Source organism: Leptopilina boulardi, unplaced genomic scaffold (genome assembly GCF_019393585.1).
Source record: "Leptopilina boulardi isolate dan_hultmark-lab unplaced genomic scaffold, ZJU_Lbou_2.1 LbouV2_302, whole genome shotgun sequence".
Classification (NCBI taxonomy): domain Eukaryota; kingdom Metazoa; phylum Arthropoda; class Insecta; order Hymenoptera; family Figitidae; genus Leptopilina; species Leptopilina boulardi.
The window spans coordinates 513,927-537,076 of NW_026137866.1; the positions used below are offsets into that span (position 1 = coordinate 513,927).

The window sequence follows — 23,150 nt, forward strand, 5'->3', positions numbered from 1 at the left end:
ATATATATATATATATTCAATTTAAAAAATAGCACCAGGATACATAATTTTTTTATTTGTAATTTTTCTGTTATATGTACGTGCCTAGATATATACTTATTACTTAATATTACACATTGTACTATAATTTAATTCGTACTAAATAATAAGTGAGTTCTCTGATATCAAACACTGATATATAATTATGAATATATTTAGGCATACAAATTTAATAAACGGAATACATTTTACGAATTTAAAAGAAATGTGTTCTTTTTCACTCTTCAACCTGAACCTCGTGTTTGTTTCTTAGTTTCTTTTTTTTTAATAAAAAATTATTTTATTTAAAAATTTTTTAATTTATCAAAAATTTCAAAATCAAATTAAAATATTCGATTTCAAAAACTGAAAATTTGCAAAAAGTGGATTTTTTTTATTTTGCATTTAAAAAAATATGGCAAAATTATTTTTGAAGGGCAAGAAATTATTTGAAAAACGGAAGTTGGCATGAACTGTGAGAATTATATTAAGTGTTATAACTTTCTATTTTATTCGCTATCTATGTAATATAATAATAAGTTAAAAAAGGAAAAATGTCGACTGATATTAAATTAGATGAAATAGCTGTGGAAAATTTTCGTAAATACCTGAGAATTTCTTCGGTACAGCCAGATGTAAATTATGGTAAAAATTCCTCCTCTTTTTCCTTTTTTGTTGTTTTCAATTTGTTCTTTTCCTTAATAACATTTTTTTCAACAGATCATTGTGTGGAATTTATGAAAGAACAGGCTTCAACTTTGAATTTGCCAATTAAAATTATTGAAATAAGTCCCAAAAAGCCAATTATCATTATCACTTGGGAAGGAATAGAACCAGAGAAACCAGCAATTTTACTAAATGGACATATGGATGTGGTTCCCGTATTTTCTGTAAAAAAATTTAATTAATTAGTATTAAATTATAAACTTATAAAAAAAATTAATTTAAATAATTTTTTCAGGATCAATGGACCCATCCACCATTTGATGCGCACATGGATGAGAAAGGAAATATTTTTGGTCGTGGATCACAGGATATGAAAAGTGTAACAATTCAACATATTGAGGCAATTAGACGATTAAAATTAAATGGAATTCGATTGAGACGAACAATACATATTTCACTTATGCCTGATGAAGAAATAGGCGGTGAAAATGGAATGAAAAAATTTATACAAACAAGGGAATTTGAAAATTTGAAAATTTGTTTTGCACTTGACGAAGGCGATTCATCGGCGACTAATAAAATTCTCGTTAGCTATGGTGAAAAAACTTGGTTTCAAATATGGATTCATTGTCCTGGTGATCCTTGTCATGGATCAGTGTTAAGGGATAATACAGCAGGGGAAAAATTACGATTTATTATCGATAAATTTATGGACTTGAGACACTTGGAAAAAATGAAATTAAATAACTCACAAATCACATCTGGTGACGTTATCTCTGTTAATTTAACAATGATAAAGGTATTTTTTTTCTCCTTCTTTGGATTATGTAAGAATAATCTATTTAAAAATTTCTTTTTTTCTTTGTTTATTGATAATAGAAGAATGATAAATTATAAAAATTATAAAAATTTAAAATACTTTATATTATTTAAAAAAAAAATTGTTTAGGGAGGAATCCAAGTAAATGTGGTACCTGACGAATTTTCAGTGGCTTTTGATATTCGCATTCCACCTGGAGTAAATCATGGAGAATTTGAAAATATTATTAAAAACTGGTGTCACGAAGCAGGCGAAGGTGTTCATTATTCAATTATTAATAAAGATCCACCGATTGGTAATACAAAATTAGACGGTAATATTTACTGGCAAACTTTTAAAGAGGTTTGTGATGATTGTAATCTCGAATTAGATTTGTATATTGAACCTGGCGTAACCGATGCTCGTTATCTTCGATCTGTAAGATTTTTCACTAATTTGAAAAAAATTATCATTTTAATTTATCGAATTTTCAATTATTATTACATTTTCAGATTGGAATTCCAGCTCTTGGCTTTTCTCCAATAAATAATACTCCTCCACTTGCTCATGCAAGTAACGAATTTTTAAATAAAAACATTTTTTTACAAGGAATTAAAATATTTATGAAAATTATCACCAATCTAGCTAACTTAAAATAATTTCTCCAAGAAGATAAAAACAATCCAATGATATAAAAAGTATAATTAGAATGTAAAAAATTTTTTATTAAAAATATATAAAATCATATCTTATTTACTTGCATTTATAATTTATTTCAATTATCCTTTACGTTTGATAATAGTTTTTATTTACTATAAAAAGTTCATTGTACTTTTCTATGTATCATAAAGAAAATATATTGACACAAAGATTTAAATCAGTTTATCATAATTATAACCTCAAAAAGTATTATTTTTCTCAACTTTTAAAAAAAATCAATAAAAATGTACCGATTGTTTTGTTATTCATTGTTGTTATCATTAAGTAACCATTTTCTAAACAAAACATATTTAATATCACTTTAAAACCACAAAATGATTAAAACACATCTGACAGTTTATTTGTTCACTTTTAATTTTAAAAACCATGATTGCAGTTTATTTAACGTGGCACGTGACCCCGCGGTAAGAAATTTGATTTTGATTGGTTTAAAATACAATACGTCACATGGCTTGAACAATTCTTATTGGTCAGTATTATAGTATAAAGTCGTCTGCTGTCAGTTTGAGCACGGCGTCCGACGCGACGATCATGACTTCACCAAACCAGACGCAGCTGTCTCAGCTGGATTCGACAGCTGTAGAGAATTTTCGCGAATATTTGCGAATTCCATCGGTTCATCCCAACATCAATTATGGTAAGTCATTATTTTTGAAAGACTTAAAAAAATTTGCCATTTATTCAATAATTTAAAATCATTTTACGGCAGTGTGAATGAAAAAGTTTTAAATTTGATAATCGTGGATGAAACATACTTGCAGTGTTCGCGTACGTGAATGGGGTCGTATCAACGACGCGCTTCCTTGTTAGTTGAAATTATTTTTTATTGACATTCGTTGGGGATTTTAAATGAAGCTTAATTTATTCATAGGGTTCTTTATAAATTGTGTGTGATATTGACAGGAAAAAAAAATCTCTACATTTAATTGTAGAATTTGTGGAAAAAAATGAAAATAAAGTCAAGCGTCAGAGACGCTATCCATAGCCATTGTCTTGCCCCACCCAGAGTGAAAATTTTATTTTTACAAAATTTCGTGTCGAGTCAAATTCATAAATAAGTGGTGAATGACTTTTAATGGAAGTCGTGGAAGAGTCGTCTTCTAATTTGAGAGTTTTGGTGTCAATTTACGAGCCCTTTAAACTAGAGGATTATTGGAGCTTGCAACAAGCAAGGCTAAACACAGAAACCTGTCGATTGCTTGTCGCGTTTTCTACGTGTATACCTCTCTCTTATCGGGATTTTTTTTTCTCCGATAAAAGCCCTATCATTGCCTGCAACATCTTGCAACAAGACGGTATTTTTATGGAAAGTACTTTCGCTGCGTTTGTGATGGGCGTTTCTCGGAAATTCCAGAGAAATCCAATGACGCTTGTTGCCAACGTGAAACGTGAGGTAATTTTTTTTTTTTTTTTGAAAAGAAGTTTATTAACAAATTTTCAAATTTAATTATTTCATTTATTTCATTGAGTGGGGAAAATTTGATCTTTAAATTAGAAAAGAAGGGTTTGAAAAACTTTTGTCAGTTCCAGGGAAACTGATCAATATGTCAGACATGATTTCTTGGTCTGGATTTCATGTAAATTTGTTTTTTCTTCTTTTTTTTTTAAAGCAAAACAGATTGCATTTGTTTTTCGAATGTTTGTGATAAGAATTTTTTTTTATCACTGTAAAGATTTCGAAATTTGTGAGCGTTTACTGTAATGTTTTAGTTTCTAAAGATTATATCACACCTCATTTGGCAATTACATGATTTACATTGATGATGATGACAACAGTAAACAGCATATTGACAAATAATTATGACTCATTTGTCAAACTTGTAAAAAGTCGTATTATTTCTTAGATTGAGAAAAATATTTCTTTTTTCTCAAATGGAAAATTTAATGACACATTCGTGACTGTTTTGCAATTAGATTACTTTAAGGATTAATTACACATGTGTGACTGTTGAAATTACATTGTCATTGAGTATACTTTTTATGGAAATTGAACAGCTTTATCGGAATGATGTAAGCTTCATTTTTGAACGCATTATTTATCAGTATTTTCAAATATTGAACAGTTAAAATTTTACATCGAAATTTATGTTAAAAATATATATATGTGATAAGATAAAAAAGCCAAATGCGTTGATTGCATTTACAAACATTTTAATTGTCAAAGCGATAATTTCCAAATTTTTGGACTTTGATATTTTAATTTTTTTTTTGTTTCTTTCGATTATTTTTTTATTTTTTTAAAATATTTTTATTATTTTTTATTAATATTTAATTTTAAGTTTAAAAAAAAAAATAAATTCTTTTTTTTGAGTTAAATTAATTTGAAAATATTTTTCACAGATGAATGTGTCGGCTTTGTTGAAAGACAAGCAAAATCTCTTGACTTACCAGTCAAAAAATATGAAGTGTTTCCAAAGAATCCAATTTTGGTGCTTACGTGGGAAGGAATGGAACCGGAGAAACCGTCCATACTCTTGAATGGTCACATGGATGTTGTACCCGTTTTTCCTGTAAGTTAAAAAAATCTTGTCATTAACGAGAACAAACAGAATTTAAACAAATTAAATGAAAATATTTAAAAAAATATATTTTGATTTTTTTTTTGCTATTATTAATATATTTTTTTTCTTTTCGTTCTAAATTAGGAATTGTGGACATATCCTCCATTTGACGCCCACATGGACGATGAGGGGAACATTTATGCTCGCGGATCACAGGACATGAAATGCATTAATATTCAATACTTGGAAGCCATACGACGTTTAAAGTTGAATGGCGTTCGTCTCAGGAGAACTGTTCATATTTCTTTTGTGCCCGATGAGGAAAGGGGTGGTGTACTTGGAATGAAAGATTTCGTTAAGACTGAGGATTTTAAAAATTTAAATGTTGGCTTTGCCCTTGATGAAGGAATGGCGAGTCCAAATAATAATTTTCTAATGTTCTATGGTGAACGAAGTATTTGGCAAATGTGGATTAAATGCACTGGAAAACCTGGACATGGTTCTTTAATGCCCGATAATACAGTTGGTGAAAAATTTATGAAAGTTATTGATAAATTCATGGAGTTTAGAGAGAAGGAAAAAAATAGATTACGAAATTCAAATCTCAAAATTGGAGATGTTACTTCTGTCAATTTGACACAAGTTCGGGTAAGTCAAAATAAATAAAACCCTCGAGTATTTAATACAAAAAGTTTTTAAAATCACATAATTCTAAAGAAAGAATTGAAACAGAAGAATGAACAATTAAATGTTTTTTTTGATCAATTTTGAAACTGAAGTAATTTTTTTTCAAAATTCAGGCAAATTATTGTTTTTTGAAAATTGAAATAAATTATTCTACTTATTATTGAGTCCTTTAAAATGCAATTTTACAATTTTTAAAATATTTGTTATTTGCACATAAAATTTATTTTAAACTTTATCAAATTTTCTTTAACAACTAAATGGAATTGCTCTTTTTACTATTTCCATGTCTGTTCCATTATAGGATTAATTAATAATCGGTAAGCAATATATTTTCCTTTTCTACTGAAAATTTTTTTTAGCAACGTTATTTTTTTTACAATTTTTTCTCCTAAAATAAGACAAAAAAAATACCTTTTCTTCTATATTTAAAAAAAATTTTTTCCCCTTTTTTCTTTATTTGTTTACTCTGTTGTTTTTTGTTTATTAAATTATTTTACACTAAAAAGAACTAATTGAATTATTTTTTTTAGGGTGGAGTTCAAATGAATGTGATACCAAGTGAATTGAAAGTGGGCTTTGATATTCGTATTGCAACTGATGTGAATCATGTGGAATTTGAAAAAATGATTCAAAATTGGATTAAAGAAGCTGGAGAGGGAATAAGTTATAGTTTTGAGGAAAAAAATTCATTTGTCGAAAATACAAAATTAGATGCAACAAATCCATTTTGGATGGCTTTTAAAAATACTTGCGAAGCTAATAAAATGACATTGGAATCTGGAATATTCACCGGTGGAACTGATAGTCGTTACATTCGATCTGTAAGTTCGTTATTTAAAATAATTTTTATACTTAAAAGAAAATTTCGATAATTTAAATTGAAAAATTTTAATTATAAAATTAAATATAATCAAATTATATCGTATAATATTTTTTCTATCAAGATAAATTTGAATTAGTTATTTAATGATTTGATTTATTATTATTGATAAATAAAATCAAGTTTTCTTAGATTTAAATAATATTTATATTTTATTTAAATATTAGTTTATGAAATTAAATCATTAATATTATTGTAAATTAACGTTTTCTTTTTTTTAATTTATAGTGTGGAATTCCTGCAATCGGATTTTCGCCAATGAACAATACACCTGTGCTTCTTCACGATAATAATGAATTTTTGAACAAAGATGTCTTTCTACGTGGGATTGAAATTTATATGAAATTAATACCAGCCATTGCCAATGCATAAAGAATATTATCAAATATTATTAAGTAATCAACAAGAAGAATATTACAAATATTTATCTCCTTACTGAAAAGAAAATACATAATTAATTTCAAGTCTACAAAGTGCTATGATAGTAAGCTTTAAATAGATTTTCAAGTCCAAAGATTACGTCCTAATTAAAGTTAATATTCACCGAAAAGAAATACAACTATAAAGGAATATCAATAATGATAAATATATTCTAGATAATTAATTAATTGCTGAAAATTAGCAAGACTGCACCTACAAATATAAAGCAGAAAATATATTACAAAAAGAAATCAACTACAGAAATAGACTGAAAAAAAATGCTTCAAGTATTTATTGAGATTTTATAAAGATGTTATTAATAATTTAAAGATTTCAAGCCTGTTATTAAATTAGAGAATATCAATAATAAACCAATCAGTTTGGGAAATTTTTATTAAAACTCAATGGAAATTTTTTTTTATGGAATCATCATTATTATCATCATGAAGAAGAAAAAAAAGAGTATTTCCAAAAAAAAAGTTTGAAGAACTTCCTACAAACACTGCCAAAGAGATGAAAATAATAGCCATCAAAGTGCAATTGGATTATTAAAAATCATCGATGGATTTAATGAATTTTTATAAGAAATTGCATAAATAAGTACGTTAAATTTGTTATATATATATATATATCTCAGTTATAAAAAAAAGAAAATTGTTGAAAAATATAATTTATACCAGAGTTAACAAAAAAAAAAAGAATATTTATAATATTCCTACAAGAATCTCTACAAGACACCCAAGTGATCTCGAATTCATAAAGTTTGAATTCCGCGAAATTTATTTGATGCGATGATAACAGTGTCGGCATATATAGGCGGCGAGAATAAACGTGACAGTGACCGCGTGTATTTTTTTCCCGGCCTATGTGTGAAAATGTGTGTGCGTTTCCCGCGCGCGCGTGTCCATAAAATTGTGTGTGTACCTTCCCGCCATTATCGTCGAGACAGTGGTCCATTCTTATTTAATCCCCCCCACCATCCCCCCACCCCTTCACAAGTAAAATGGACTCGTCCATCTCTTTCGAACCCGATAAATCTGTCACATTCATATTATAAACAAAGCAAAAGTTAAGGTGAAAATTACTCACGTGTCAATGATAATAATATTTTACAATTTCTTCATTAATTGGAATAATAAAATAAAATAGAAATAGTTAAATATTTCAGTGTTTATAAAGTTAGTGTTGGATTCGGCCATTTTAGTTCGGGGAGTGCCGGGGTACTGACAGGTGCTCCATCTCTCGTGTTACAATTGTTTCTAAATAATTTTCAATGTGATAAAAAGGAAAATTTAATTTTTTAATTAATTTACAAATTTTTGGAATATAATTTATTAGTGTTTTTATTAAAGTGTTGACTATTGAATAATAAAAATATTTTGTCGGCCATGTGCAGTCGCACACCCTGTGAGTATTCGCCAATCGGAACGAGTCACGTGACCTCACTGAGCCAATCAACGAGACGGGATTTGAAATCGTGCGTGGTCTTTGTCTACGAGTCTGCCCGTCAGTTCCGTAAAGAGGGCCGTTTATACATGTCCGTTTATACATGGTCGCTGCCGAAAATCGCATAATTTTCCTGTAAATATATGTGTGAAAGTGATATTTGATCTCAAAGACGACAAACGATTAAGCTCGTCAATCTCACGGTAGGTGTTGTTTTCGTTAAATAATTTCATTCGTGTGATATTTTTTTTTATCTAAAACCGGCGGCAAAATAATCACCCATCGCCGGCCTGTTGGCTTTCGAGTGTTTCTTGTATATGCGAAAGGGGGGAATATGTATTTCATACGAGGAGAGAGAGAGAGAGAGATACGTACTTGTGTATAGGTATATTTAACCAATTTTTTTTTTTTTTTGCAATGCGGGCAGTGTTATTGTTGATGTTATTGTCATAGTTGTGAGAACGTCACGTTGACATTGATCGTAATTTCATCGTTGTGTCTAATGCGTTGAGTGAATTTACATTAAATCCATTTTACCGGCGTGCCGGTATTTTTAGATACAAATTTTTATCAATTTCGTGCATTATTTTTTTTCCTCGTATTTTAACAATGACATATATAATTATATAAAGTGATTTGTGATGGTAAAAATTCCATTGTCTGTCGTTCGGCGAAATTTTCGGCGGGAAGGCACTTATGGCTGTGAAAAAGTAAGACCGACCGTTTTTTATGGCGCGACTTCCGGTCATGTTGAATTTCAGACATTCTCTAAATATTAGTTATTTATATAAAAGTGGAATTTATTTTGAATTTGATTTTTTAATTAAATTATGTTTGATATCCGGTGACATGAGTGAGGTTTTTTTTTTTTTTTATTTTTGTTGAGAAAAGAAGTGATAAAATGGTTGTCTTTTTTCCACGGGGTTCTTTTAATCGGTTAGATAATCCGTAGTACTATTTTTGCCCCCTTCCTTTTCCTTTGTTTATTTATGCAATCGGTTAAGGTGTGATAACGTTTGTACGTCGATATTATTTTTTTAAAACAATATGCACTGTTATGTGATATTTAATGACAGTCTCGCCTTCTGTCTACCTAAGCAATTTTTTTTTTTTTTTTTATCATTTTTCAATATTATTAAAGTGGAGAAAAATTTTTTTATCTTTGGTTAATTGTAATTAGTTTTATTTTTCTAACGTGTCAAAATTATCATAGAAAAAAAATCAAATTTTATGAGAGTTAAAAGTGATTTTTTAAAATTTTTTATGAAAGAATGAAATGATTTATTAAATTGATTTGCAAATTAGTTGATTTTCGTATAGGAAAATAAGATCAGGAATGAGAAGGTAAGAGCTCTTCTTTCTTGCCAAGCCAGAGAGCCGTAGCCGGGAAAAGTTTTGACCGTGGGAACCTTCTGGGAACTCTACCCCTCGCCATATGCCCACCGCAGGAAATACCCGACAACACAGGCCCTAACCGAAATATACCCCGATGCATATTTTCGCCTTGTTCATTCGTTCTTGTCCTTGCATTATTATTTATAAGCGACCTAAATTTTTCGCAACTCGATTTATTTTTCTTGTTAATTTTTTTCTTTTTTTTTTATTGTTATTATTTTACCTTTTTTCGTTCAGGTTGACGCTCTTTTTTAAATTACCGAGAAACCGCTTCCGGCTTGCAAATAGTTTGGTTCAGCGAGTGTATTTCCTTCAGAGATGCCTTGTTCATTAATGTTCAAGGGCACTTGGTAATGACCAGCCTAAATGTGCGATAATAACCAGGTGAAAAAAAAAAATTACTTCTCAGTATATTTACTAAATCGTTTTTCTCCAATTTTTATAATTTTGATTTGTTTTGATAAGGGCGCGTGGGTGTTGGATATTCTAATTTACAATTTTAATTTAATTCAAACAGCAGACAATTGAGCGAAAGCGAGAAGTTTTATAATATACGCCTACGATATAATACAAGTCTTTATATAAACAGTCATGGAAAATAGAGAAATTGATCAAAAAATTTCTTTTCCGGAAATAATGTGTAAAAATGAAATTTTTAAATTGCAATCTATTGTTTCAGTTTTTTTTTTTACTAAATGTTTTTAAATATAATTAGTAATGGGAAAATGTTTTCAAAGATTCTCGAAGTCAAATGTAAGTAATAATAATAATAATAATAATAATAATAATAATAATGAAAAAAAAGTGTAAAATGAAAAGCAACAATGAAAGAGAGTCTGTTGAACCATGTGTTTCTTAGTGTTGTTAAACCCGGTCTCGTGCAACCACATGTACACAAACGTTTACCTTTAGACTTTTTTAAAACAGTCGCGGGATTTGTCTCGTATGAGTCGATGTCCATGTACTGCATTCTACTCTTTTTTTTTTTTTAGGAAGCTGCTCCCGCACGCATTCTAGCCGCCACTTTCACGAGACTTTGATAGTATGTCGCAGACAAAGTCTCGTGCTTTGGTCAGCGAATTTGACAATTTTTTTTTTATTATTACATATTCCAAAAAATAGCAATTTTCATCTTTTTTTTTTTTTTTTTTTTGCTCTGGTATTTGGAATATGAGAAAATATTATAAGATTTAATAAAATATTTTAGAAAAAAATAGATGTGCAACTTTTTTTTAAAATCAGATTTTTTTTAAAGTGAAAATTCAATGACTTGTCGGTATTTTAAATTTGATCTTTGCCCTTGAGCTTTGAAGTTAGAAAAAAAAAATTGTCAAGGTGACATTAGAAAAAGCAAAAATGGTCGAGAAGTAAATGACCCTAAATGACCTTGAGCAGTGGTTGTGGAAAAAGTAACTTTACCGATCGTGTGAGAGAGAGAGAGAAAGAACCTTAGGGGGGTTGAAAGGGTAGTAAAAAGACGATCAATGAACTAAGAATAAATCCAAATTCTCTATATTAAAAAAAAAGGGGAGGCGAATAGTTTTCGAAGATTGAAATTGAGGAAATGTAATTAAATCGATCGATAATAATTAATGTCATATATAGATGGTTGTGCGCTATATCAAAAAGTAACCCCTCTAAATTTTTCAAACGAGTTTTTACTCACCCCTTATGTATATATATATATATATATATATACATACATATATGTGTATGTGTTTCTTTCTGTCTCTCACCCTCTCTGATCTCTTCCCCCTTTTTTCATGGCAAGAGGGTGCAACAGACTGTCTCGCGCAAGTTGGCCCCGCATAGTGGGGATATCAGATCGATACCCTCGCAAACTCACAGAGATGTTGAGAGGTACAGTTGGTCCAATACAGGATGATTCTGGCGCCAATGGAAACGCCCAGACGAAGCGAGCTAAAAAAAATCGAAAATATATTATTTTAGAATAATAATTGTTTTCGTAATTTTTTTTTTTTTTTTTTTTTTTTAATTCAAATAAAATAAAAATTTACACAGATTGTCAACTAAATAGAAAGAAAATTATTTCAAAGAAATAATTGAACAAATATTTATTTCAGATTATTTTGTCTTGATTTTTTATTCATTTATACAGATAATGTTATTTAATTTGCAGATTCATTTATAATATGAATGGCAAAAAATTGCAAAATTTATTCTATTTGATTTTTTCGAAAGTTTTTCACAGAGTCAAAAAATGTGAAATTAGAATTTCATTCTCTGTTTTTTTTTGTATAAAAAGAAACGTGTCAATTCCTGGAATGACGAAAGGTAGATGAGCGTGAGTAGAATGAATATTTGGTTGGAGATTCCTCTTTTTTTTTCTTGAATTGTCGCGCGGGACTTGTTCTTTATTCTAAATTTTTTTTTACGATTGAAAAGTATCTATTCTTTGAGAATTATACTAAAGAGCCGACTAGTCTCATCACTTTCTCCATTAGCATTGGCAGTGATGTCAGACTTATATGGGGATAATTGAAGGACAAAAAGAACTAACGCAAGACAACTTCTTGCTAATCGATTAAAGAAATCCCAAGGAATAATTGATTATTTTGCCGACATTTATTTGATTATAGAAAATAGAGAAAAAAACGACATTCTTAAATAGAAAAAAAAAATAATTTACAAATGTAAAACTTTGCAGTTTTTATTAACGTATGTGTGTGTCATCATCGATCATTGACGATGTTTTGTGTTCCATCGCATAGGCAGTTTTATTAGACTGTTCATTGAATAAAAACAAGACACGACAGAGTGCTTAATGAATTATTTGCGACATAGTCAGGAGCTTCGTTAATGAGGTCAATAGCCCTTAAGACGAGACAGAATATAATTGTGTTATTATTTCTTATAAACTTTCTTTTAAATATTATTCTTTGCAAAATTCTACAGCTATTTTTCTTTTAAGAATTATTTTTCACCCCACGAAAATAAGAAATTCTTTGATTTATTGTTAGGAGGGAAAAAAAAAGGAAAAACACATTTTCTCGTGGGTCGTCACAATTTCTAAAGACAGGTACCGGGCAGTACTTAAAATTCTTAGGATTTGGGTCTTTTCATTTTTGGCTCGTTCCCTGCTAATATCCCTCTACTATCTTTTGGACATACCTGTATTTGAAAATAGATAATAGTGAACCCCCTGCCATCTTTTCACAATGACCAACTACCACTTTTCATGTCCCTCCCACCCAATATACCCTGAAAATGAGTTTTGTAAAAATTTTATTTTACCCTGGTAAATGGACCAACAACAATTATTAGTCAGGTAGAAAATGTACAGGTAGTCATGGCTTCTTGTCTCTATTTCAGTTGGTTTTCAAATTTTCAACGAGACATTTGTTGTTTCTAGCTCTTGAGATTATTATATTCGAAAAAATATTGTTTTTTGCAAAAATTCAATTTCAGTGATTAGTGATTTTCTATTTATTTTGTGAAATATATCTGGAAGTGAAGAAAAGGCCTCGAAGTATGTTGAATATTATATTATTTATAATTATATTGTTGAACAAGAAACGTGAGAATCGTCTTTCCATTTTCTAAGAAGGGCTATATTAGTTTTTCAACCGAACGCTTCAACATTTGCGCCGAGGAAGTGACGATCGTTAAATATTTTAATTTCTTTTGCCGGGAGTTCCATTTTCTTCCCTCGCTTTATAATTATAATAACTTCCCAAATGTACCTTGAAATTCTAAAACGAGAATATTTTTTTTTTTCGAAAAACAATTTATGAAAATATTCCAATGAGAAAAATTAAATTTTATTAAATAAATTCCTAAAGAGAATATTTCGTGGTTAAGAGGGGGTAAAAAATATGATTAATTAGATTTACTTTAATCAGGTATTGAAATTTGGAGATTGATGTGTATCTGGCTGGATTGAGAATACACAGCCAGAAACCCCAGTTCAGATTCAATTCACTTCATAAGCGAGATCCCGAATGGAAACCGGTTTCGAGATCACAAAGAAACCCGCTTTACTCCGGCATGGCCGTCCAATCCTGACGTTCTCTGACTCTCGAGTATTTACAAAAAATGTTTATTCGTCATTGGCATCTGTTGTATTTGAAAATGTGGCTGTATTTTTTTTTTTAAACTTTCTTTTTCTCCAATTTTCATTGTTAAAATTATTTTTTATTATTATTTTCAATTTCCTGTTGTTTTTCTAGTTTGCAAAATTTTTTTATTTTGATACAGCACTGCGCCAAGTACCGATTGTTTCGACAGGCCTGCATGGACTTTTGAAAGTACCGAGTGAAAGGGAAATCCTGCCGATTATTGTGTTCTGATATTGTGATTACCTCTGGGTTATTTAATAACAGTGCTGATAATTTCAAACACAGAGAGATATATACAGACTATTTTTCTGCCAGGGTCATTTGCGGACAAAACGAAACAGCATCTCGGAATTTTGTTTTTGCAACTTCTATTATATTTTCTAGAAAATGATTCTTGAATGTTAGAAAAAAATTGCCAATTTGGATTGATAAATTGAAACGAAAAAATAATTTGAATTTTTAATGGAATTTTGGTTTGTTCCAATTCAAAAACTGTGTGAAATTCCAGAGTCTTGTTAAAATATTCGATATTTTGTTGGTTCAGGGTCGAATGAGATATTCGAAACCTATATATGTATATAATATGTTATAAGCCATGGTAACTATTTAGCTCATTGGACTACCTCTTTATGACCTGCGAAGGATTTCAGGCCTTAAATATAGCTTGAGGGTCTCATCTTTTGATTTTTGGGTTCTTCCTGGAAATGTGGTCGCGGTTTATTATTTTAATCTTCTCTAGGTTGTATAAAAATTTGCAAATCATCATAGGACCATTTGAATTTAAAAAATTTTTCTTTTTGTGTTTCCATTCTCGTCAATTTTTCTGCAACTCGTAACTATTTCTGGAAAATTAATAAAAATAATTATTAATATTTAAATAATAATTTTTTGTTAACAAATTATTTTTTTTTGGTAAAAAAAAAAAATGAGTGAATAGAAGAAGATAAGCGCGGTGTACCAAGTGAATGGTAAAAAACAATTGTTAAAAAATTCAAGCAGAGAATGAGGTATTTTTGCCTGTAAATTCGTTGCCTTTTGTTCCAGCGCGCCAAGTGGAACGACCGTTTGATACCGTGCGATATTAGTAGGGGCGAAGCGCGGGTATACTATATACTTTTTCAAGGCTGTTTCTTCGTCGTGCCTCTCGGTCAAGTTTTCGCTAAAGACATTGAAGACTGAAGAGAGCTTCTCAGGAACGTGCTCAGCTTCATCTATTCCCCCATTCACTGTCTTCTATTCACAATTTTTTTTTTTTTTTATTACATATCTTCAATAAAAAGCGGAAATATTTTTCGAATTTCCAAAAATTCATCTTAATTTATCCAAATTTTCTTTAAAAATCAATTTTTATTTTTATTTATTTTATAATCGCAACAGTTTCTATTTCCGATTACGATAATTAAATTTTTTTATTTTATCAACGAAAAAAGATTCTATTATGAATGAAGTAGTTTTTTTTCCATTCTTAAGTAATTTCCGAGAAAGAAAGCGAGTTGGAAAAGAATTGAGAATTTTTTTTTCTTTTTCTTTTATTCTCTCTGTCCATTTCCACTCTACTTTTCTGTCTCATTCAAGTTTCTTGATTTTATCTGTCATAATTATAGATTCCGAAGGCCAAAAGTTTCGTAGAAAATTGTTGTGTTTTTTTTTTTATTCAACCCTCTTTTTTTGTGGACTCAGGAAGAAGATGGAATTCTGGGCAGATGTTGATCTGATGGTTATTTGAAACGAGGGTGGTATATATGTTTAGGGAAACTGGTTTTCCGGTTTGATGCCTTAATATATTCATATTTACTAAAGTTAAAAAGGTGATTTTTAATTTTTTTCGAAAGTAAATAAAATTTTTCATAAAATACAAAAAAAATTAATTAATTTCGGGACTATTTGTTTTTCCTATTCATAGATTTAGTTAAATAAAAATTGCAATTAAACTAGTGATAATTCTGTTAATTCGTTAAATAACACATTAAAATTGTATGAAAGAGAAAAAAAAATGCATTTCCTGTCGAGATGATTCAGAGAAAATAAATTGTCGATAAATTTAACAAATTAAACTCTTCAAATAATTTGAACTTTTCATCGAAAATTAATAAAATGAATCATTTGTACAGAATAATTCTTTTTTTTTTCTGCAATAATTTGAATCCTTGCATTTGAAACTTTATATAAATGGTATTATAACAAGGGATGACGTTCATCAAGTACATAATCACCGCCACATTGCCTTCAATTTGAATCTGGCTTCATTCAAGATACATATACAAAATACTCGCTGAAAGAAAGATTTTTAGCTCTTGAATTTTTTTTTTACAATTTTTATTTTCCATCTGTTTCGAATGTGTGAGCGCGGAGTCTATCTGTCTGTCTGTCTCTCTAAAAATGCATATGTGTATGCATTACGGGATGTTTGGTCTCGTTCAAGAAACACATTCATCCCCACTTTTAAACACATATCTCTCATTCTCGTATATATATATGTATATGTCCATTTCTTTTTCCTTGTTTTGGTGTCGAGAATTCTCATTGACTGAGATTAGCTTATCTTCGTATACTCATGTGGCGTGTTAACATCGCCTCACACTTTAATCGTTTGCGATTCTCTAGGTCGTTGTTCGATCTCCCCTTTTGTATTTTTTTTCTCCTCTTTTTATTTTAATTCTAATCAAAATGTTGAAATATCGGAAGAGAACTCACTCTAATCGCAAATAATTGAGCAATTTTAATATTTTCTTCTCATTAAGATTTATATAATATTAAATTTTCGATTTTCTTATCGAATTTATCTTTTTTTCTGGATTTGATAAGCCATAGGTATTTGTTTTTCTTTTTTCTAATTTTAGATATAATATTTTCTTGAAATTGTAATGAGATTTAGGTTTTATATATTTTACATGGATTAAGTGAGTGTGTGATGATAATTTGTATAGCGCAAATTACAAAGCAGACAATGTATATGTTGAATTACAAAGTAGGAGGCGATTTGCTATTCAAATTATAAATTATAAACTGCCATTGTAATTTACTGGAGTTTGGTCTTATTTTCCTTTTTTTTTCTTCGAGCGCAATGTACTTGAACGAACAACTCCACCTTTGTATTTCTTTTTTCCCATATTTTTTTTTTGTCTTGAAATAAAAATTTTCATATTAAAATTTTATTTCTAAATTTTATATGGGTAAAATATTTTATAAAAATTTTAATTATAAATAATATTTGGCTTTAATAAAAAAAATATTTACTTGGCTTTAAAAAAAATTGTTAAATTTTTGAAAATTAAAAATTTTTAAATATAAAAATTAAAAAAAATAAATTTAAAAATAGAGTGCGACGAATTCGCAGATAGGGGGACTTATAATCCGTAACAAACATGAATGTCCTCGTGTATACAATAAAATGCGCAATTCTGTTCAGTAATAGTTAATAGTTGATGCAACACATTAACAAAAAGAAACTCAAGCAGGGTCAGTTCTGCAGCTGATAATTTAGTATGCGTAGTAGGCCATCGTTTCTACACCGGTTTCTTTTATATATATATTTATATAAATATACATATATATATAATACTATTTAACATATTTGTATAGTCGTATTGGTTTCTCTCTCAGCGAGTCACTCGACAAGAGAGTATGCCGGAGTACTACTACTACAACTACTACTACTTCTCCTCACGTTCTATAGTAAATCGGCTATAGTATTATGAGTCAGTCACACCCACAAGCTGGTTGTGGGTTCAAGACCCTCGTTGTACGCTCACATTCACTGAGCTCCTCACGCGAGGTCACACAAGCAGAAATTGCCTGCTTGAGAAACTATTGCCCTTGCCTTCCAAAGATATAGAGCCTGCAAAGATTGTCCGCGAGAGTCTATATACTAAATAAGAAAAGCGATATCTAATCGCTACGATGAGCAAATTTTGAAACGACTTTCAAAATTATTTTGTCCTTTTTTTTTTCTTTTTTCCAATTTTGCATTTCTGAAATAAAAAATTAATAATTAATAAATAATAATAATTATTATGGGTTGAAAAAAGCGTGTTTTTTTTTGGCTACTTTCGCTCTTCACCTTGAAGTCTCTCTCTCTTTTTCTCAAGGCTGAACTTTGAGTTCTTTTTAAAGATTAAGGTTGTAGAAATAAAAAAAAAATGACAAATTTTGCAAAAAGAAAAAATTGGGAATTTAACTAATTTTTTTTTTTTTCTAAATTACAGTTGCGTGAATGTTGGATACAGAGAGTAGAGGCACTGGGCTAGATCAGGGACCAACGAGGGACCCTTGGCTCACAATGGATTATTATTTAGGAAGTGATAGCCTATCTCTTCAAGAGATGCTGGACGTCGATATTAAATCAGAAATCGAGGGAGTTATTGGCGGTCATACGGAACTAGGATTCAGCTTCACGGATCTATCGCCCCTAGAATTAGATGACGATCCAGTTGGATGTCATGGTGAGCTTAATGGATGGTTCGGCGGCCACACATGTCTATTAAACGGAAACAGCAATAGCTCCAATAGGTAAGAATCGTCATTTTCAAAACAATTTTTTTTCAATTTTTTTTTGAATACAAATTCTTTTTATTTTACAGTAATTTTAATCTTGATCTCAGCGGTGGTGATGCAACAACAATAATGGTAAATCCAAATTCAGTAATGCCACACATGGCAGTAAGAAGTCCATCACCTCGAAGGCATTTTTCATTCTCCCCAACACATGAAATAAAAGAAGAAAAAGTCGATGTCGATGATGATAATGAATTATTGGAATTTGAAAATGATTATGACAATGATAATGGTGAGGAAAATGAAAATGATGATAATGACACTGAAACGGAACAATATGTTGATGATATCACAGAGACAGAAGATGATTATGATGATGATGAAGAGGAGGAAGTTCAACAACAAAAACCAACACCAACAACAGTAACACCAACGATAAAATCGAAATCATTAATATTGCCAACAACAACAATAAAAACAATGTCACCACAAATTGCAAAATCGCATACAATGCCAAAAATGAATGTTGGCAGTATAAGAGTACAAAATTATAAAGTTATACAAAATCAAAATCAAACATCATCACATGTGAGAAAACAAATTTACAATAATAATGTTCATGTCAATAGTTCGAATTCAACTGCCGTACAAACAAAAAGGGATAAAGATTTTGATCTATCGGATTATGATGATAAACCATATCCAAAACCAGCGTATTCCTATTCATGTTTAATAGCAATGGCCTTAAAAAATAGTCAAACGGGATCACTTCCCGTGTCTGAAATTTACAACTTCATGTGGTGAGTATGAAATTTTTATCTTTTTTTTCTCTTCAAAATTTGAAAATATTTAATTAAAAAAAAATTAAGGGAATTAAAGAATTTACTTTAGTGTTTTATATATATATATATATATTTTTTTTTTTACTAATTTAAATGATAGGGTAAAAGCGCGATGAAACCCTCGTACTAAAAAGGAACATACATTGAAAGGGGGGAAAAGTATTGTCCTTCCATCTTTATTTCCAACTTGTGTGTGAAGAGGTAGGGAGGGGGGAGCTGCCATTTTGTATAGGGCCCTTGGAGCACCAGGTGCATGCAGGGGTACAGTCCCCCTAGAAATTCGAGACCCCTCTCTTTGTTTATTCCACGGACCAGACTCTGTACAGTGTTGCCTAAGATGCTAACAATATTCAGATTATTCAATAATATTTTATTTAATCTCTCGCTTTAAAAAAAAAGAAAAAATAATTTACAAAAAATATAAAGCAATTTTTTTTTATCTAATTACAATAAATAAAATTCTTTTGAAAATTATAATTTTAAAAAATATAACATTTTCGTAATTAAAAAATTAATATTAATTAAAAAGTTTATTGAATTTTTTTTTTTTTTTGCAGCGAGCACTTTCCGTACTTCAAAACAGCGCCAAACGGATGGAAGAATTCGGTGAGGCATAATTTGTCATTGAACAAGTGCTTTGAAAAAATTGAAAAACCAGCAGGAAATGGAAACCAAAGGAAGGGCTGCCTCTGGGCAATAAATCCCGATAAAGTCGCAAAAATGGATGAGGAAGTGCAAAAATGGAGTCGAAAAGATCCGCTCGCTATTAAAAAGGCAATGATTTATCCCGATCATTTGGAATTACTTGAACGTGGTGAAATGAAATATGCCAGTAATGGCGATTTATCGGCGGAAGAATCGGAAAGTTCAGGTGATGAAACAGCTGAAGAGAGTCCAGCATACGATGAACCGGTACATAATCATGTGGCTGCCAATTCAGTGACTGACAGCTATGACGAGAGTAGTCAGGATATTGATATCACTGAACATCTTTACGATGAAATTGACATCGAGGATAATAAAGAAGCCCTGCATATGCAATTAAATATCACTAAACAAGAATCATTTGATTATGAATTGAGTCCAAGTGCAAAGAGGCAAAAAACAATAACCGGAACTCTACAGGGAAATTATGTATATCAACCAGTGTCATCATCGCGAAGAAAAACGCCTTTATTATTACGACCTGGTGCCACCACAGGTTCTTTTCTTAAAATCGAATAAGTTTAGGTATCACTTTATATTATTTTTTTCTTCTAATATCTACAGCGCCAAAAGTCTCTGAAACTCTTCAGCGATCACGATTTAAAAAAAAAAATCTCTCGAGAATCGAAAAAATGTTCTCTGAATTATAATATTCAAATAATTTTTTGTTTCGTGTTAACTTGGCCTAAATCATGAAAATTTCAAAAGTTATCCTTTTGATAAATATTTACGAATTTTTTTCCAAAAAAAAGTATTTCCTACATTTTTAGAATGTATTGAAACAAATACAATTATTAAAAGAAAGAAATTTCATGAAGAATTTGTCCAAAATTTATCCTCGAAAATACGCTTTTTCGAGGAAATAAATTTCTAAACGACATTTTTCGATAAAAAAAAGTCAAATTTTTTTTTGTTTAGAATAATATAAAAAAAAAAATGTTCGGTGATGATTTGTTGTGACTTTATATATAAAGAAAAATTATTTTGTAAAAAATAAACCAAGTAAATATTATTTTATTAAATAATTTTGTATAAAAAAAAAAGAAAATGAAAGATAAAAGTATGTGATCCATACAATTTTTATTATTATTATTTTTTTCTCTATTATAACCGTAATAGGCGCATAATTTTTAATACAAACATTTTTTGTACGATGACTTAGAATTTAATTCAAGCCTTTTTCACGAAAATATTCGTGAAATCGATTAGACAAAATGAATAAGGGATGGTAGTTCGATATGTGATAAAGAAAAAAAAAGAAAAAAAAATTAAAATACACCTAAAATAGATAGACTATTTTTTACCATGCAACTACATTATTTTTTTTAGTTCAAAAAGGGGGGAAAAAACCGTGATTTTTGAATATAAACACTTTCAATTATTATGCCGGAATTAAATCCAAGAATTGCCGAAATTTAATTGTAAGAAAATTAAAAGAAAGTGAAAAAAAGCTAGAGAAATGAAAATTTCAAAGTGCGAATCAAGTTTTTTTAGTGAGATTCCTGAGAGTTTTGTGTCTTTTGGAAATATATAGTATATATATATATAGAAATATATAAATGGATAAAAACAAAAAAAGTGTATGTTGAGTGTGAATTTTCGTTGAGCAACGACTTTCTTTAACTATATATAGTTTCGCGAAATGTATAGTCGCAAATTACGGACAAGGATATAATTAATGTAAAGGATTAGGCAAATGCCAATTTATCCTAATTTTTACTAAACAAAAATAGGATATTATTACCCTTGTAAATGGTATTTCATATTTGTACTGAAAAATTCTCGAACGAACCGAGATGATCTTTATATAAAAAAAACAAACAAACAAACAAACAAACCTAATTTGATAAGTATTTGGTCATTTTGATGGCCAGACTGATAATTATACTTTTTTACACGCTGCTGGACTAAGTAATTAAATGTAAATGTCTCTAACAATTGTATGCCTGACCGAATATATAGGAAACTTAGATCCACATAAAAAAAAGTACAAAAGGATACAACTAGAGGAATCTGAATTGTAAAATTTTGTAGTATAATCAAGAATAATGTGCTTCTAGTTTATATATTTAGTAGTTTGAAATCCATCTTTTTAGGTCAGTGAAATTTAAAGAAAGAAAAAAAGGAAAAAAAAAAGGTTTCACGAGATCTTTAAAAAGAAAAAAAATAAGTCCTTCCGCCTACGAAACTACTTAACTTTTTATTAATCGTATACTAGTGTGAATTACCTCGACTATTTAACCGCATTACGAGTTATGACTGTCAGGATAGGAATGTGCGTATCTGTCTTTTAAAATTGACAGATTTTTTTCATTTTTTTTTTTTTTTTTTTTTTTTTTTTTTTAAGGAGTCCAACGCAGTATTGGAAGTTCTTGTCAGAATATGATTATTAAAGAGTGCTGCTACGTATTAGTAAATTAGGGAACTGTATAATTGTATATAAAAAAAGACCCATCTTATTTCTTTCGAATTCGTAGGCCGATTAATTTTGACCTTTATTCTACATTTGTCCCAAACTAGAAACAAAACAAAAAAAAACATTGTATTCTCTATATTTAGCTATATTTTTTGCATTTATTGCAAATTATCATCGCATTATGTAATTTAAGAAGTTTCTTTCATGTTTGCATTTATTTTTTTCATCGTCGCTTTTTTGTGTTCATTATTTGAAATCCGATATATATTTTTGCTCTCAGGTATATATTAATCCCAACCTTACGGAAAATAAAAAAAAACAACACATTTGTAGGATCAGAAATGGGACCAATGTCATATAATATTTTTAAGTTCGATAAGTTTCTTTCCGTTTCATTTTAAATTTAAGCTAGATCTGAACGCTTTAATAAATAAGTTTTTTGTATAGGGCAGTCTTGTAAATATGTTTTTTTTTCGTTTTTAGAATAAAATATCGATAGCTTTTAATTTATGCCTCTTTCAATAAATGCGTAAAAGTTTTGCTATACATGCTTTTGTGTACAAAACAAAAATGTTTTTCTTTTTCTTTTTAGAGAATTGGTCTCAAAAAATAACTTGAAATGAAAATATTTTTCCTGTTAAATGAACAAAATCTATATTGGCGGTGTGTGTTTTTTTTAATATTGTATGTGATTTATTAAAAAAAATCTGACACACAACACTGCCAAGTATGTAATAATTCAATTTCTTTTTTACAATATAAACATAAAATTAAAACAAATTTAATGAGTATGAACAAATTCAATAAATGTTCGATAAATTAAATTTTGTAAAATTAAATTTTAAAAAAAGAACATTCTAGTGGACAATCGATAAAACCGTAAAATTACAATTTTTCATTAATTGAAGTTTAGATTCTATATACAAATATATGAATTAGCTTACAATTTTTTATATAAAAAAAAATAAATTACGAGGTTTACAACTTATTATAAAAGTAAAATATGCGCAATGTATTAGAAAATGATGACAGTAACAATACCGAAATAAAATATAAAAAAAAAGTAGAATAGTTTTTGTACA

General features: G+C 29.3%; 3 protein-coding genes across 4 annotated transcripts; all 3 read left to right on the forward strand.

Moving 5' to 3' along the window:
• Positions 1-532: 532 nt before the first annotated feature.
• On the forward strand, positions 533-2,235 carry LOC127282716 (aminoacylase-1-like). The gene is made up of 5 exons (XM_051307156.1): positions 533-663; positions 739-908; positions 980-1,483; positions 1,634-1,921; positions 1,996-2,235. The coding sequence occupies exons 1-5, from the start codon at positions 573-575 to the stop codon at positions 2,140-2,142; spliced, it is 1,200 nt and encodes a 399-aa protein (XP_051163113.1). The 5' UTR covers positions 533-572; the 3' UTR covers positions 2,143-2,235.
• Positions 2,236-2,672: 437 nt separating this feature from the next.
• Positions 2,673-7,091, forward strand: LOC127282715 (aminoacylase-1-like). Its single transcript, XM_051307154.1, has 5 exons — positions 2,673-2,840; positions 4,544-4,713; positions 4,849-5,352; positions 5,922-6,212; positions 6,500-7,091. The coding sequence occupies exons 1-5, from the start codon at positions 2,735-2,737 to the stop codon at positions 6,641-6,643; spliced, it is 1,215 nt and encodes a 404-aa protein (XP_051163111.1). The 5' UTR covers positions 2,673-2,734; the 3' UTR covers positions 6,644-7,091.
• A 714-nt stretch (positions 7,092-7,805) lies between these two features.
• On the forward strand, positions 7,806-22,574 carry LOC127282710 (uncharacterized). 2 transcript variants are annotated; one of them, XM_051307145.1, is made up of 4 exons: positions 7,806-8,340; positions 17,817-18,120; positions 18,213-18,905; positions 19,505-22,574. In XM_051307145.1, exons 2-4 carry the CDS (start codon positions 17,825-17,827, stop codon positions 20,169-20,171), a joined length of 1,656 nt encoding a protein of 551 aa, XP_051163102.1. In that variant the 5' UTR covers positions 7,806-8,340; positions 17,817-17,824; the 3' UTR covers positions 20,172-22,574. The 2 variants fall into 2 exon arrangements, with proteins under 2 accessions (XP_051163102.1, XP_051163101.1); XM_051307144.1 differs by having other exon boundaries at positions 7,850-8,340; positions 18,192-18,905.
• The last annotated feature ends 576 nt before the right edge of the window (positions 22,575-23,150 follow it).

Excerpts from the sequence above, each read along its gene's own strand:
- LOC127282716 (XM_051307156.1), top strand. The coding sequence starts at position 573 with ATGTCGACTGATATTAAATTAGATGAAATAGCTGTGGAAAATTTTCGT. Across the intron at positions 909-979 it reads ATGTGGTTCCCGTATTTTCT|GATCAATGGACCCATCCACC; the intron begins GTAAAAAAATTT and ends TAATTTTTTCAG. Across the intron at positions 1,922-1,995 it reads ATGCTCGTTATCTTCGATCT|ATTGGAATTCCAGCTCTTGG; the intron begins GTAAGATTTTTC and ends TTACATTTTCAG.
- LOC127282715 (XM_051307154.1), top strand. The coding sequence starts at position 2,735 with ATGACTTCACCAAACCAGACGCAGCTGTCTCAGCTGGATTCGACAGCT. Across the intron at positions 2,841-4,543 it reads TCATCCCAACATCAATTATG|ATGAATGTGTCGGCTTTGTT; the intron begins GTAAGTCATTAT and ends TATTTTTCACAG. Across the intron at positions 4,714-4,848 it reads ATGTTGTACCCGTTTTTCCT|GAATTGTGGACATATCCTCC; the intron begins GTAAGTTAAAAA and ends GTTCTAAATTAG.
- LOC127282710 (XM_051307144.1), top strand. The coding sequence starts at position 17,825 with ATGTTGGATACAGAGAGTAGAGGCACTGGGCTAGATCAGGGACCAACG. Across the intron at positions 18,121-18,191 it reads AACAGCAATAGCTCCAATAG|TAATTTTAATCTTGATCTCA; the intron begins GTAAGAATCGTC and ends TTTATTTTACAG. Across the intron at positions 18,906-19,504 it reads GAAATTTACAACTTCATGTG|CGAGCACTTTCCGTACTTCA; the intron begins GTGAGTATGAAA and ends TTTTTTTTGCAG.